Source organism: Leopardus geoffroyi, chromosome A3, assembly GCF_018350155.1.
Source record: "Leopardus geoffroyi isolate Oge1 chromosome A3, O.geoffroyi_Oge1_pat1.0, whole genome shotgun sequence".
Classification (NCBI taxonomy): domain Eukaryota; kingdom Metazoa; phylum Chordata; class Mammalia; order Carnivora; family Felidae; genus Leopardus; species Leopardus geoffroyi.
The window spans coordinates 62,562,329-62,574,966 of NC_059336.1; the positions used below are offsets into that span (position 1 = coordinate 62,562,329).

The 12,638-nt window shown below is 43.5% G+C and overlaps 1 protein-coding gene across 9 annotated transcripts in view; it reads left to right on the forward strand.

Moving 5' to 3' along the window:
- The window catches only part of LMAN2L (lectin, mannose binding 2 like), an 80,447-nt gene that overhangs the window by 31,050 nt on the left and 36,759 nt on the right, over positions 1–12,638 (forward strand). For 6 of the 9 annotated variants that reach the window (XM_045445857.1, XM_045445852.1, XM_045445854.1 and 3 more), the window contains 4 exons: positions 7,634–7,666; positions 8,746–8,907; positions 8,997–9,111; positions 12,309–12,428. In XM_045445857.1, coding sequence (XP_045301813.1) covers positions 7,634–7,666; positions 8,746–8,907; positions 8,997–9,111; positions 12,309–12,428 — 430 coding nt within the window. The remainder of the gene's footprint in view (positions 1–7,633; positions 7,667–8,745; positions 8,908–8,996; positions 9,112–12,308; positions 12,429–12,638) is intronic. The other 3 variants (XM_045445859.1, XM_045445851.1, XM_045445853.1) reach the window with 2 other exon arrangements.

Here is a 12,638-nt window from a genome sequence, read left to right on the forward strand (position 1 = left end):
ACTATGAAGTCATCAGCTGATGGTCATCAGTTTCTCATGAGAACCCAGATATTGGTGAAAAGTTGCAGGGAACTCAGTAGCAGTCTTGGAGCAGGAGTGTCTTCCTTCAGTTGAAATTAGAGTATGATGACAAGAGGCTATCCTTGAATGAGAGCACAGAAGTGCAGTCCTTTGAGCCTTGGCCTTTATTCTTACTGGTGAGATTTGTATTTGGGTCTTACCCCAGGAGGCAGAAACAGCAGGTTAGAGAGTAGGAAGAAAAGCTCACTGCTCTTCCGAGATCACGCCAGCTTAGAAGTCTAGTTTGTCTAGTCTACGAGGTGTTTCCCATATTTTCTTAATGTGATGACTGTTTTTTCTCTTTTGAAACTGGAAGAGGGGCGCCTGGGTGGCGCAGTCGGTTAAGCGTCTGACTTCAGCCAGGTCACCATCTCGCGGTCCGTGAGTTTGAGCCCCGCGTCCGGCTCTGGGCTGATGGCTCAGAGCCTGGAGCCTGTTTCCGATTCTGTGTCTCCCTCTCTCTCTGCCCCTCCCCCGTTCATGCTCTGTCTCTCTCTGTCTCAAAAATAAATAAAACATTAAAAAAAAAAAAAATTAAAAAAAAAAAAAAAGAAACTGGAAGAAAATTGATAATACAATGCCATCCATTTAAAAAACACATTCTTTCAAGTGATGAAGATACTGATCCCTCTCCGTCTGTTGTCAGAAAGAATCTTTGAATCAGTAAGGGAACTCCACAGCACCTTAAATTCTCTTGTTATCCTTCAGCTTGGATGTGACTTAGGTTTTTTTTCAGTCCTAGGTGAGGCAGTGTTTTCAAAGAGAGACTCCTTTGGAAACGGGGTCCAGGGAATTTTGGCAAGTTCCCTAGATGTGATTAAGCATCAAGGCTGAGCTACACTGAGAGCTAGTTTTCAAGGGAAGTAGAAATGTATGGCTTTCTACATACAATTTTGAATGAATGAAGAATTGAATGGAGGTGAGGAGAAGAGAATGTTTCTTTTTTGAGACAGTGAAAGAGGGAAAGAGGAAGAAGAAAGCAAGAACCAGTGGTCCAGAGGACACTTAGCTCTGGGTTAGTTCTTCACCTTTCTTTGGGTTTTGACAATATGATGCAAGTGGTAGGCCCATAGCAAGGTGCAGGAGATGTAGGATTTTGTCTATGTTTTTAGGAGTTTTATGGACTCCCCAAAGTAGAACTGTAGACAAGATCTAGAAAATTGATACCTCTTCTCATTAACAAGAAATAGTCACATACTGTCAGAATGATGGGTAGCAGTGAAATTAAGGCATACACATTAGACGATATTCTAAATCTTGGCACTTGTAATGTGGGTAGGTGGGTTATAACTCAAGTGTTTTGGGTTTCGGGCATACCTCAAGTTTAAAGTTTCCTGATTTTAGGGCACCTGGGTGGCTCAGTCGGTTAAGTGTCCGACTCCTGATTTTGGCTCAGGTCATGATCTTACTGTTCGTGAGTTTAAGCCCAACATCGGGCTCTGTGCTGACAGTACAGAGCTTGCTTGGGATTCTCTACCTCCCTCTCTCTCTGCTCCTCCCCTGCTCACTGTCTCTCTCTCAAAATAACCAAACATTAAAAAAAAAAAAAGAGTTTCCCAATTCTAGAGTGCTCTATCGAAGTCCTCAAGTTATGTTACTTGGGTTTATTCTAGTGGGGTCACAACTAAGATACATGGGATTAAAATGATTCCATGAGTTTAAGAGATAAGGATAATGTTCCGGGAATGTGAAGTTCTTCCAGGCAGGCAGCGGCTTGGAGGTGTCATGTTTCTGTGTCCTCCATTTAAGAAGCTTTGAGACTTGGGGATATAGTCAGTAGTATAGGTTAGTAATAGTTTGGGGGCAGTAGGGTAGGGACCTTCTCATGCTGCCCAGTAATGTGAGAATTTCACTGGTCTTGTTACCCACTGAATAGGGTGGTATTGCTGAGCTAACCAGTCACCTCTTCATCCAGATCCCTGTGTAAAAAGTGAAGTAGATGAAGGACCTGAAGGACAGGTGACTTACAGCATTTTGAAAGGCTGAAAAGTGTTTATCTGTGGAAGCAGCAGTGTGTTCCACTAGTGACCGAGGGGAGGATCCAATAGGGATGTGAAAGGAGATGCTGTAGAAGAGGCATTTGTTTTTTTAATTCTTATTTTTATATAAAAGCTGATTTTTAAAAAATCAGAAAAGGCTAAAACAAAAAGCATGCAAACATCTTTGTAAAAACAAAAACATTACATTATATTGAGCAGAGTGTGTGTCAGTGGGTTTTAATATAATGTGTTTTTATTTTTTTGAGTTTATTAATTTTTGAGAGAGAAGGAAAGAGAGCAGGGGAGGGGAAGAGACAGAGAGGGAGAGAGAATCTCAGGCAGGCTCCACACTGTAGCATATAGAGCTGGATGTAGGGCTCAAACCCACAAACCCCAAGATCATGACCTGAGCTGATATCAAGATTCGGATGCTTAACCAACTGAGCCACCCAGGTGCCCCAACATGGTTTTTTTTTTTCCTATTTTTTTTTTTTTTTTAATGTTTATTTACTTTAGAAACAGAGACAGAGCACAAGTGGGGGAGGGGGAGGGAGAGCCAGAGACAGAATCTGAAGCAGGCTCCAGGCTCTGAGCTGTCAGTGCAGAGCCTGATGCAGGGCTCGAACTCACGGACTGTGAGATCATGACCTGAGCTGAAGTCGGATGTTTAACCGACTGAGCCATCCAGGCACCCCTAGATTCAGATTAATCTTTAAAAATTTTTTATTTTGATAGAGTTTCAGACTTAGAGATAAGTTACAAGAACACAACAAAGAATTCAGGAATGTTCTTCACCTAGATTATCCCAAATAACGTTTCATTGCATTTGCTTTGTCCTTTTCTTTTACCTTTCTGTGTGTGGGTGTGCATGCACTCATGCATGTGTGTATAGTTTTTTTCGGAACTATTTAAGAGTAAATTGCCTTCTGTCATGCTCTCTTAATCCTAAATACTTGTTTTTCCTACAAATGAGTTCTCTTACACAGCCACAGCACAGTGACTAAAATCAGGAACTTAGCAGTGATAACAGTACTATTTTTAATCTACTGACTTTACTCAACTTTCACCAATTGTCCCACTATGCCCTTTGTAGCAAAAGAAAACCCCAGATTCTCTGTCATATTCAGTTGTCATCTCATTCCTTTTTTAAACCCTGGAAGCATCCTCTAATATTTCTGTGTTTCAAGGTATATTAGAGACCTAGGGTTTTTGTTGTTTTGTTTTTTGGTTTCTAACAGTATATACGGAAGCACAGTGACTGAGCCAGTGTTCTGGGGCCAGACTACCTGGCTTCAAATTCTGGTTTTACTACTTACACAAGTTTTCTTACCAGTCAAATGGGGATACTAATCCCACCCCTTAAAGCTGTGGGGATTAAATAAATAGGTGCGTGTACATGACTGAGCACAGTGCGTGGCACAGAGGAAGTGTTCCAAAAGTGCTAGCTCTTCTCATTCATACCACTAACTGGCATTCTCAAGGAACATTGTGCAGACATCTTGGCAATAGTGGTTGTGGCTGTTTTCTCCCTCTCTTCCTCACCCTCTTTTTCTTCATGTCTGTGTTCCGGAGAGCAAATTTGGCCAGCTTACCCAACAGCATGATGCCTCAGATTGGAAAAAACTGCTCTAAGAGAGCGGCTCCTAAAGTTTCATGAACTTGTATTGGTTGGTAACAAGTTTCACTGATCTAACAAATAGGAACAGTGAAATGAATTTTCATAAATGCTAAATTGTTTATTGTGAAAATATATAGTTCTTTTTTTTTAACTTTTTACATTAAAAAAAAATTTTTATGTTTATTTTTGAGAGACAGTGTGAGTGGGAGAGAGGTAGAAAGAGAGGGAGACACAGAATGCCAAGCAGGCTCCAGGCTCTGAGCTATCAGCACAGAGCCCGACGTGGGGCTCGAGCTCACGAACTGTGAGATCATGACTTGAACCGAAGTCTGATTCTTAACCGACTGAGCCACCCAGGCGCCCCGACTTTTTACATTTATCTTGAAAGAGAGAGGGTGTGCATGCAACTGGGGGAGGGGAGAGAGAGAGAGGGAGAGAGAACGAATCCTAACTAGGCTCCACATTGTTAGTGCAGAGCCTGATGCAGGGCTCGAACTCATGAACTGTGAGGTCGTGACTTGAACTGAAGTCAGACACTTAACCCACTGAGCCACCCAGTTGCCCCTCTTTTGGTGTTCTTTTCATAAAATTTTTTTTTAATGTTTATTCATTTCTGAGACAGAGACAGAGCATGAGTCGGGGAGGGGCAGAGAGAGAGGGAGACAGAATCAGAAGCAGGCTCCAGGCTCTGAGCTGTCAGCACAGAGCCCGACGTGGGGCTCGAACTCGAAAACCGTGAGATCTTGACCTGAGCCAAAGTCAGTCACTCAACCGACTGAGCCACCCAGGAGCCCCTTTTGGTGTTGTTTTCAAAATGTTTATTATAGATGGTTGTTCTATTTTAATATTTAGTAGGTCAGAAAAGGCAAACCCATTAATCCCCAATATATTTTTGGAGATTTTACTGGTGTGTGGCAGCCAATGGCCTTCTGTAGAAGATGCATATTTGGCTTTGTGCTTATTTAATTAATTAATTTATTTAAAAACTTATTTATTTTGAGAGAGCGTGTGTGCACAAGAGCCAGGAAGGGGCAGAGGGAAAGGAAGAGTGAGAATCCCATGCGGGTTCCCTGCTGTCAGTGCAGAGCCAGACGTGAGGCTCGATCTCACAAACTGTGAGATCATGCATGACCTGAGCTGAAATCAAGAGTCAGCTGCTTAAAAAAAAAAAAAAAAAGAAAAAAGAAAGAAAAAACAGCCATTTAACCAGCTGAGCCACCCAGGTGTCCCTGGCTTTGTGCTTATATATGAGCACCTGTGAATAGTGTTTCTGTCTAGAAATTCATTAGTCTTTGATTAAATGAATGTTTATTGACTCCCCCCTGAATGCCAGACACTGTACTAAATGCTTTACATATCTCGTTGTATCTTCACGATCAGCCCTGTGAGCTCTGTGTTATTCTGCCTGCTTACAGGGAGGAAATGGAATCTCAAAGAGCTAATGTAATCCACCCAAGGTTATACAGCCCTGAGTGGCATAACTGCAGTTAGAACCCAGGTCTCCCTTATTACAGAGGCCGTGTGGGCGCCTTTTTCTGTCTAGTGGTTTATACTACTTGTGTGCTTGGGATCTGTGGAGTTTTAGAATAGGATCCATAAATCCACAAGTTCATGGGTCTCCCTTCAGTCAAGGTAGGCTGAAGGTACAATTACCATGTAGAGGGTTCTTTTTTTTTTTTTTTTTTTGAAGTGTCCTCGTAGTACAAAAATTTGGAAATATTCCTTCACCCTACAGTCAATAATCATTTGGATGATAGGTAGGAGTGCCTAATTTTTAGTGACTCTTAAATTAGGAATGAAACTACCACCCTGCTTGAGTCCAAGTGATTCTTCAGCCTTTGGTTCTTGCTATATATAGGCTGCTTTCCAAGGAAAGAAAATGAGCTGCTGTGTGAAATTAGTGGCTTCCCAAGGAACACTTAAGAACTCCTGACTGGGCATGGAAAATAAGAGGGCATTTAAAGACTTACTACTAGTATGAGGTGAAAAGTTGAAGGCCGTGTCACGAGTTGCTGAAGTAGACAGATTCTGGCTCCAAAGGTGTGGGGCGCTGTGTCTGGTGCAGTGTTTCTTAAACTTGGTTGTATATCACAACTGTCTGTGGTGCTTTTTGAAAAATACATAAGCCTGTGCCCCCCTCTAGACCTATAACTGAGACTCTTTGAGAGCCCCACATGTATGTGCAACTGGAAAACTCCCGCAGGTGATGCTGGGGGCCAGCCTCCCTCTGGCTATTCCTGGATAATCGGATGCCTCACCAGCCTTGGGAAGAGGAAGGCTGCTGTCGGTTAAGGACAGTTGTCTGAGGCACCCTTTTGAAAGGTGCAACATAAACTTCTGATCATGCGTACTAGGGTCGATAAATGGGCTACCCAGGGCATTGTTACTCCCTTTTCCCTAATTGTTCACTGAAGTGATGAGCGTTCTTGTCAGAAGCCCGTTTCTGTACTCTGCTTGACAACATACTCATAATTCCCTTGTTCCAAATGATAGATGTAGAAGAGTAGGTTGGGGAATTTAGTCATCCACTGATTCATTTTGTACCTTTCTGTAGTCCTGTGCATATTCCACCAGTGGCATAAGAGCAGAGCAGTGGGGGCTTACCCTACGGTCCTCACTGTGGCTTCCAAGGCCCAGCGTGATCTGGCTTGTGCCTCAGCTCACACCCACCTCTCCCTCACTGGCTGCGTTTCAGACACTGGTGTCTTCTAGTCCCCAAATATGCCAACCTCATGCTTCTTACACCTACAGATCTTTTGGTGGCTCTAGTGACTAGGGCCTCAGCTCAGATGTTGTCTCCTCAAAGAGCTATTCCCTCAGTAGCCTATCTTGTTACCTCTTTTATTTTTCATCATAGCATTATCCCTCTCTGAAATAATTTTTTAAAAAAGTTTTATTTAAATAATCTTCTACACCCAACCTTTGGGCTCAAACTCACGACCCCGAGATCATGAGTTGCATGCTTCTTTTCCAACTGAGCCAGCCAGGTACCCCTCTCTCTGAAATAATTTTATTTGCTTGTTTATTGTTTGTCTCTTCTACTCTGTGTCCGCTCTGTGACAGCAGATACCAGTCTGTCTGGTTTTCCATTGAACCCCAGTATCTGGAACAGTGCCTAGCTCCTAATACGTGCTCACTAAGTGTTAGAGGAAGAAATGCTTCGGGCTCTACACCCTCACACATCCTTCCCGTAGGGCAGGCCTGGCCTGAGCTTGTGTACATACCTCTTGTTGCTTCTAGCTTAGAACCGTAGCAGTTTTCTAGAGCAAAGCTGAATACCCTCAAGCCTCGGGGTTTTTCTAAATCTACCATGCCACCATGCTTCCATGGAGCTTCTTCCTTACCCACATGTTGTAGGTTAGAATGACAATAGCTATTTGGAAAATATATGTCCATAAAGCTCACTTAGAGGGTAGATGATCCCTTTGGATTAGAGTTAACTTCATTGTCTCTCAAGTGGTAGGATTTTTGTCTTTTGGGCAACAGCTGTATCCTGAGATTCTGGGTAGTAAAGGCCATCTTGAATTCGAAAGAAGTTAGCCCTATTTGTCAGTCCTGTCTCTCCCCTTCTTATAGAAATACTGTCTTCTGGATACAGACAAAACATGTGGCCTGGCCTTCTGACTCAGAGACATAAGTGGGGCCTTCTGGCATAATGTAGTGCTGTGTGTTTATATTATAAAGTTTCTGAAAGCCTCAGAGGAATTCCTAGTGGGCCCCTTTGGGATTGATACTAACAGACCCTCTCCTTAGAAAACAAACAAGCCTCTATGCACAGTTTTGCCCACAATTTTGAGGGGTGTAAGGACTTGCTAAATGCCCTCCACAGACCCTACATTTCTGTTTGGGGATTTAGATTGGTTTGCTCATCCACCACAGCTGGGTCAAAGCTCTTCCATGGCTGTTTCTTTCTGACCTGGTCTCCTGTCTTCTGTGTCCTCTCTCATTTTTATAATAACCTGCTGGACCCTCTCAGGCCCAGAAGAGGCGATATTCTCCAGGAGTCCAGGTACTCAGTCTTGACCCACCATGGCCATCCCTTATTCCCTGCGTGTCCATCCACCATTTGCCCCTGTTCACACCCATGTGGCTGTTGTCTTGAGTCACCATTCTCTGATTTTGACTGCATCTCCACCTTGCATGTTGACTGTTGAGGGCAATGAGGAAGTCACCAAAGAAGTGGCATGTGTCATGTGTCATGTGTCATGTTTCCTCTCCTTTCATCACCCTGCCTCTGCACTGCCTCAGCACTGGGCTGGTTCTTAAATAGTTAGGGCATCATTTTTGAGGAAGCATTCCCTCCTACAACTCTACTGGAGAGAGAGAAAGCCTCTGAAGTTGGTGGGAAATGGGTAGTGGGAGTGGGAGGGCATTGCTGGCAGAAGTTATGTGTAGGTGAAGCTGAAGTGGGCTGGAAGGTCTTTCAACTATGAACAGTTGTGGCTGGAGAACACCATCTGGCAGCCTGGTTCTGGCAGTGCTGTTTCTGAGTCCTAATCCACATGGCATCCATCATATGCTTATAGGATTTGAGAATTTGAAAGGAGCTATCCAGAATGGAAAGGTTTTCCTGATCAAACAGGTATTTTCAGAGTATCTGCTATATGCAAAATGCTTACCCTGGGGATGAGTAGGGGTGGGCGAAGGGGGTTTGGGAGGGATGGAAGGTGGAGACACATAAGGAAGTATAAGTGATTTTTTTCTTCAAGGAGTTTACATGGAAGTTGGGGAGATAGGTATATATACATAAAAAGAAAACCACCAGTCCTGAGTCATGTGTAAATGCCAAATAGGGATCTCTGGAAGGATTCAAGTCAAGACTCCAGAGGGGCCATTTCAGACCCACCCCACATTAGTAGCAAGGAGATTCCTGAAGGCAAGTACAGAGTTCAGTTGCTTCCTGGGCTATATCCTTTGAGTGACCATCTGAGAGTGGGTTTTAGGGAGCCGCTAATGATGAGGCAGAATGGTCATCTGGTCTGCTGGAAAGGGCTCAGCTTGTATGTGTGCAATTCTGTTGCTATTTGTACAGGCATTCCTAAGAGTACTTCCTTACTGTCCTCTGCTTTTCCTTCCCTGCTTTCCCAGCGGGTATTCCCTTACATCTCAGCCATGGTGAACAATGGCTCCCTCAGCTATGATCATGAGCGGGATGGGCGGCCTACAGAGCTGGGGGGCTGTACAGCCATTGTCCGCAATCTGCATTATGACACCTTCCTTGTGATTCGCTATGTCAAGAGGCATCTGACGGTGAGTCCTTGTTTTCTGGACCAGTTGGTGGTATGGTCTGCCTTGCACCTGCTTTCATGGCCCTGATTTATCTCTTCTTTTTATTCTAGATAATGATGGACATCGATGGCAAGCATGAGTGGAGGGACTGCATTGAGGTGCCAGGGGTTCGTCTGCCCCGGGGCTACTACTTTGGTACCTCCTCCATCACTGGAGATCTCTCGGGTATTGCCCCATGTACTCTTTATTTGTCCTGAATGAGGTCATGTCTCGATAGCCAGGCCTTGGTGAGGCTTCTCAGAGGGGAAAGCCAGACAAGCAGAACTGTGGGAAGCAAGTACCCAGGAAGTGCCTCTCTTCTGACATTTTTGTATCCTTAACCCCCCTCCCACCCCCCTGCCACCCCTCCCAGGCCTACGTTATCCTAGTCCAGTTGGCTCTAGGAGATGGTTGGTGCTAATGCAAAGTAGTATTTGCCTCTTCATCAAGCCTGTGTTTTGAGTTCTGTACTTTGATATCTCTGGTGCCCCTTCTCTTAATAAAGCTTTTCCTTGAATTCCTTGACTCTGCCTTCCCTTTTCGAACTCATCCCCAGATATTCCTTTGTGCTCAGACTTCTGAATGTGTCCTGTGCACAGGTGCTTCTGTTTCCAGGCCATCCCACTGCTCTGCCACCCTGTAGTCAGACCTCCCATGCATCTCGGTCAAGCCATTAGCACTACTCTTCTCAGACCTGCTTCGTCCTTGCCATACCATGGTACTCTGTTCTCAGTCGCCATTCTTTGTCCTCTCTACAGCTGGTTTGACCAGTTACTCTGAAACTCCAGCTGTTCTTGATTTATGTGGCATTAATAGTACCTGGTTCTTTTACTTTTCTATCTGTGGATTTTCTTCCTACTTGTTCCCAACTTGTAACTTCCTCTTATATGTTTGTTCTCTCCCTTGGCTTGAGCCTTAATCATAACTTCTTTTGAGAAGAGGTGAGGCACTGAATTTTTGGGGTTTTTGACTAGTATAATTCATTATGAGTAAAGCTAGTGTGAAGTAGAGTAATTTTTATCCTAAGGAGTTCTTTGCTCTAGATGTTTAGTGATAATGCCTATATTAACAAGTCTCTGTTGTCTGCCTGTGGGATATCCCTAAATACAAATTATGTCTTTCTCTTAAGGTCTTTCTTGTTGACATCTTCTTACTTGTTATGCAGTGAATTGTTGAAAATGGATGAGAAAGGACACATTTCAGTACCCCCAGCCTTTGATGCCCCTACATTGTGAGGAGCATTGGCCCATCTTTTTATCGTTTCATGGCTTAAACTCATTCCTGACAGCAAAAACATTTTTCTAATTGAAAGCAAATCTAGTTTTTTCCTCTCTGGGAGTCTGCTAAAGATAGGAATCTAAGCAGCTGTAAATGCCACCTTAATAATAGAAATGGCCCTCTTCCTTCTTCAGGAAGGGAGGGAGGGTGGGATACCTGGAGCTGGGGCAGCCATCTTGCCACCAGCTGGGAGATGAAGATCACAGAAGAGGGCAGAGTGGAGAGAATCACAGAGAAATGGTGCACCAGGCTTCCTGGTGTACCATGCCTGGACCATACAGAGTTGCAATTGGAATAATCCTAGTATGTGAGACATTGATGGATTTTCCCCCATATACAAAAATTCTAAATTTCTTGGTTCAAAGGATGTCATCTAGGTGTGAGGAAGAAAAAAGTGGGAACATGATATGTTTTCTTTCTTCTGCCAGAAGTCAAGACAAAATGTGCTGAGAAGACACAAGTTGGGAGTTTGGGGAAGGAATGGTTGAGGGGTCCCCAAATTATCACCCCAAAGTGGAGTTCCTCAGCTGGAAGCACAGAGGGCAGAGAGTACCCTATGCAAATATATTTCTCTTGTGTTACATTATGAGGATCAGAGTTTCCTTTGGGCCCAACACACATGTCAGAAGTCAACTAGAATAATGATCTAGATCAACACTGTCCAGTATAGTAGCAACAAGTTACAGGTGGCTACTGGACACTTGAAATAGGGCGATTCCAAACTGACATGTGCTATAAATGTAGGATACACACTAGACTTCAAAGACTTAGAAAATGAACGTAATGTCATCAACAATTTTTCTATCATTTGCATGTAGAAATGATAGTTTTTTGGATATATTGGGTTAAATAAAATATATGTTAAAATGAAAAAAAAAAAAAAAAAAAAGGGAAATGGCAAGAAGTCCACTCTCCAATAACCAACCCTAATAGCCATGAGCACCCCTAGCATTCAGATTTGTGATCTTTTAATACCAATTCATGCTAAAAGGAAAGAACAAGAGCTTCTTGGAGAAATGGCTGATGCCAGGGCTGAGGCAGGAAATGGATAAACTGGGAACCTCCCAGGAAAGCAATAAAGAATCAGACATTTCTGGGTTCATGCAAAAGGACTCAAAAGCCAACTCGAATAGGCTCTCACTGGAGAAAGATAGGTCACATTGAGCACCTATAAGATTGTACAAGTTCAGTGTATTGAAACACATCAAATATGTTTGAATCTATGAGTTTATTAATGATACTTTTTTTTTAAGTTTATTTGTTTTGAGAGAGAGAGGGAGAATGGGAGGAGCAGAGAGAGATCCCAAATAGCCTCTGCACTGTCAGTACAGAGCCTGATGCAGGGATCGAAATCAGGAACTGAGAGATCATGACTTGAGCCGAAACCAAGAGTCAGATGCTTAAATGACTGAGCCATCCAGGTGCCCCCATTATTAATGATACTTTAAAAAGAGAGGAAAAAAAGGAGCCCTTAATTGCTTGATCCTTTCTCTTGTAATTATTAGTGAGATTCAGAGTCACAGTTATAAGGAGCTGCAGAGAATTAGGCCTAGTCCAGAAGGGAACTGTGTGCCATGCCAGTAGCTATGCCCTGCTTGTGACCTAGTAATCAGCTGCCACAAGGCCCTTTCCTGTCTTGCATGTGTGTGTCTGCATGGAAGGGAAGCTATAGTGCTGTGTCTTCCCTCACTGTACTACAAGGCTTCACATATAATATGGGCTTTCATTCTTGTATTATGTGTAAGTTTTAAAGTTATATAGGTAATGTATGCTTGTTGATAAAAACTTTAAATCCTGAGTAATATAGAATATTCTCTCTGTTCCCTGTTCTTGATTTTAGTTGAGAAAACAGGTTCCAACCATTTTTCTCAATCACTGCTAGTGGGATGCCTGGCTTGCTCAGTCAGTAGAGCTTCTGACACTTCATCTCTGTGTTGTGAGTTCAAGCCCCATGTTGCATGGAGAGATTACTTAAAAAATAAGTAAATTTTGAAAAAAAACAAAGTCATTGCTAGTTAGCTGTGGATCAGAAGCTTGAACCAAGAAAGTCCCAAGATACCTCTGTTTGAGGTGGTTTGGGTCCTCCTTGTGCTTTTCTCCTTTAGATAATCATGATGTCATTTCCCTGAAGTTGTTTGAGCTGACAGTGGAGAGAACCCCAGAAGAGGAGAAACTGCATCGAGATGTGTTCCTGCCCTCAGTGGACAACATGAAGCTGCCTGAGGGTGAGCACAGGGGATCCTGGGAAGTGGTCCCGTGGTCAAAGGGAGGTCACCGTGCCTGGAAGGTCTGGGGTGACTTGCACCTGCAGCTTGTGGGGCCGTCTCCTTTCTGTGCTCTTCCACTAAAGAACATGGAGCAGGCGCTCCTCCCATTCCACTTGTCTCTGTGTTACAGATGAGCAGGGTTGCTCAGTTTGTTTGTTGTTTTTTATG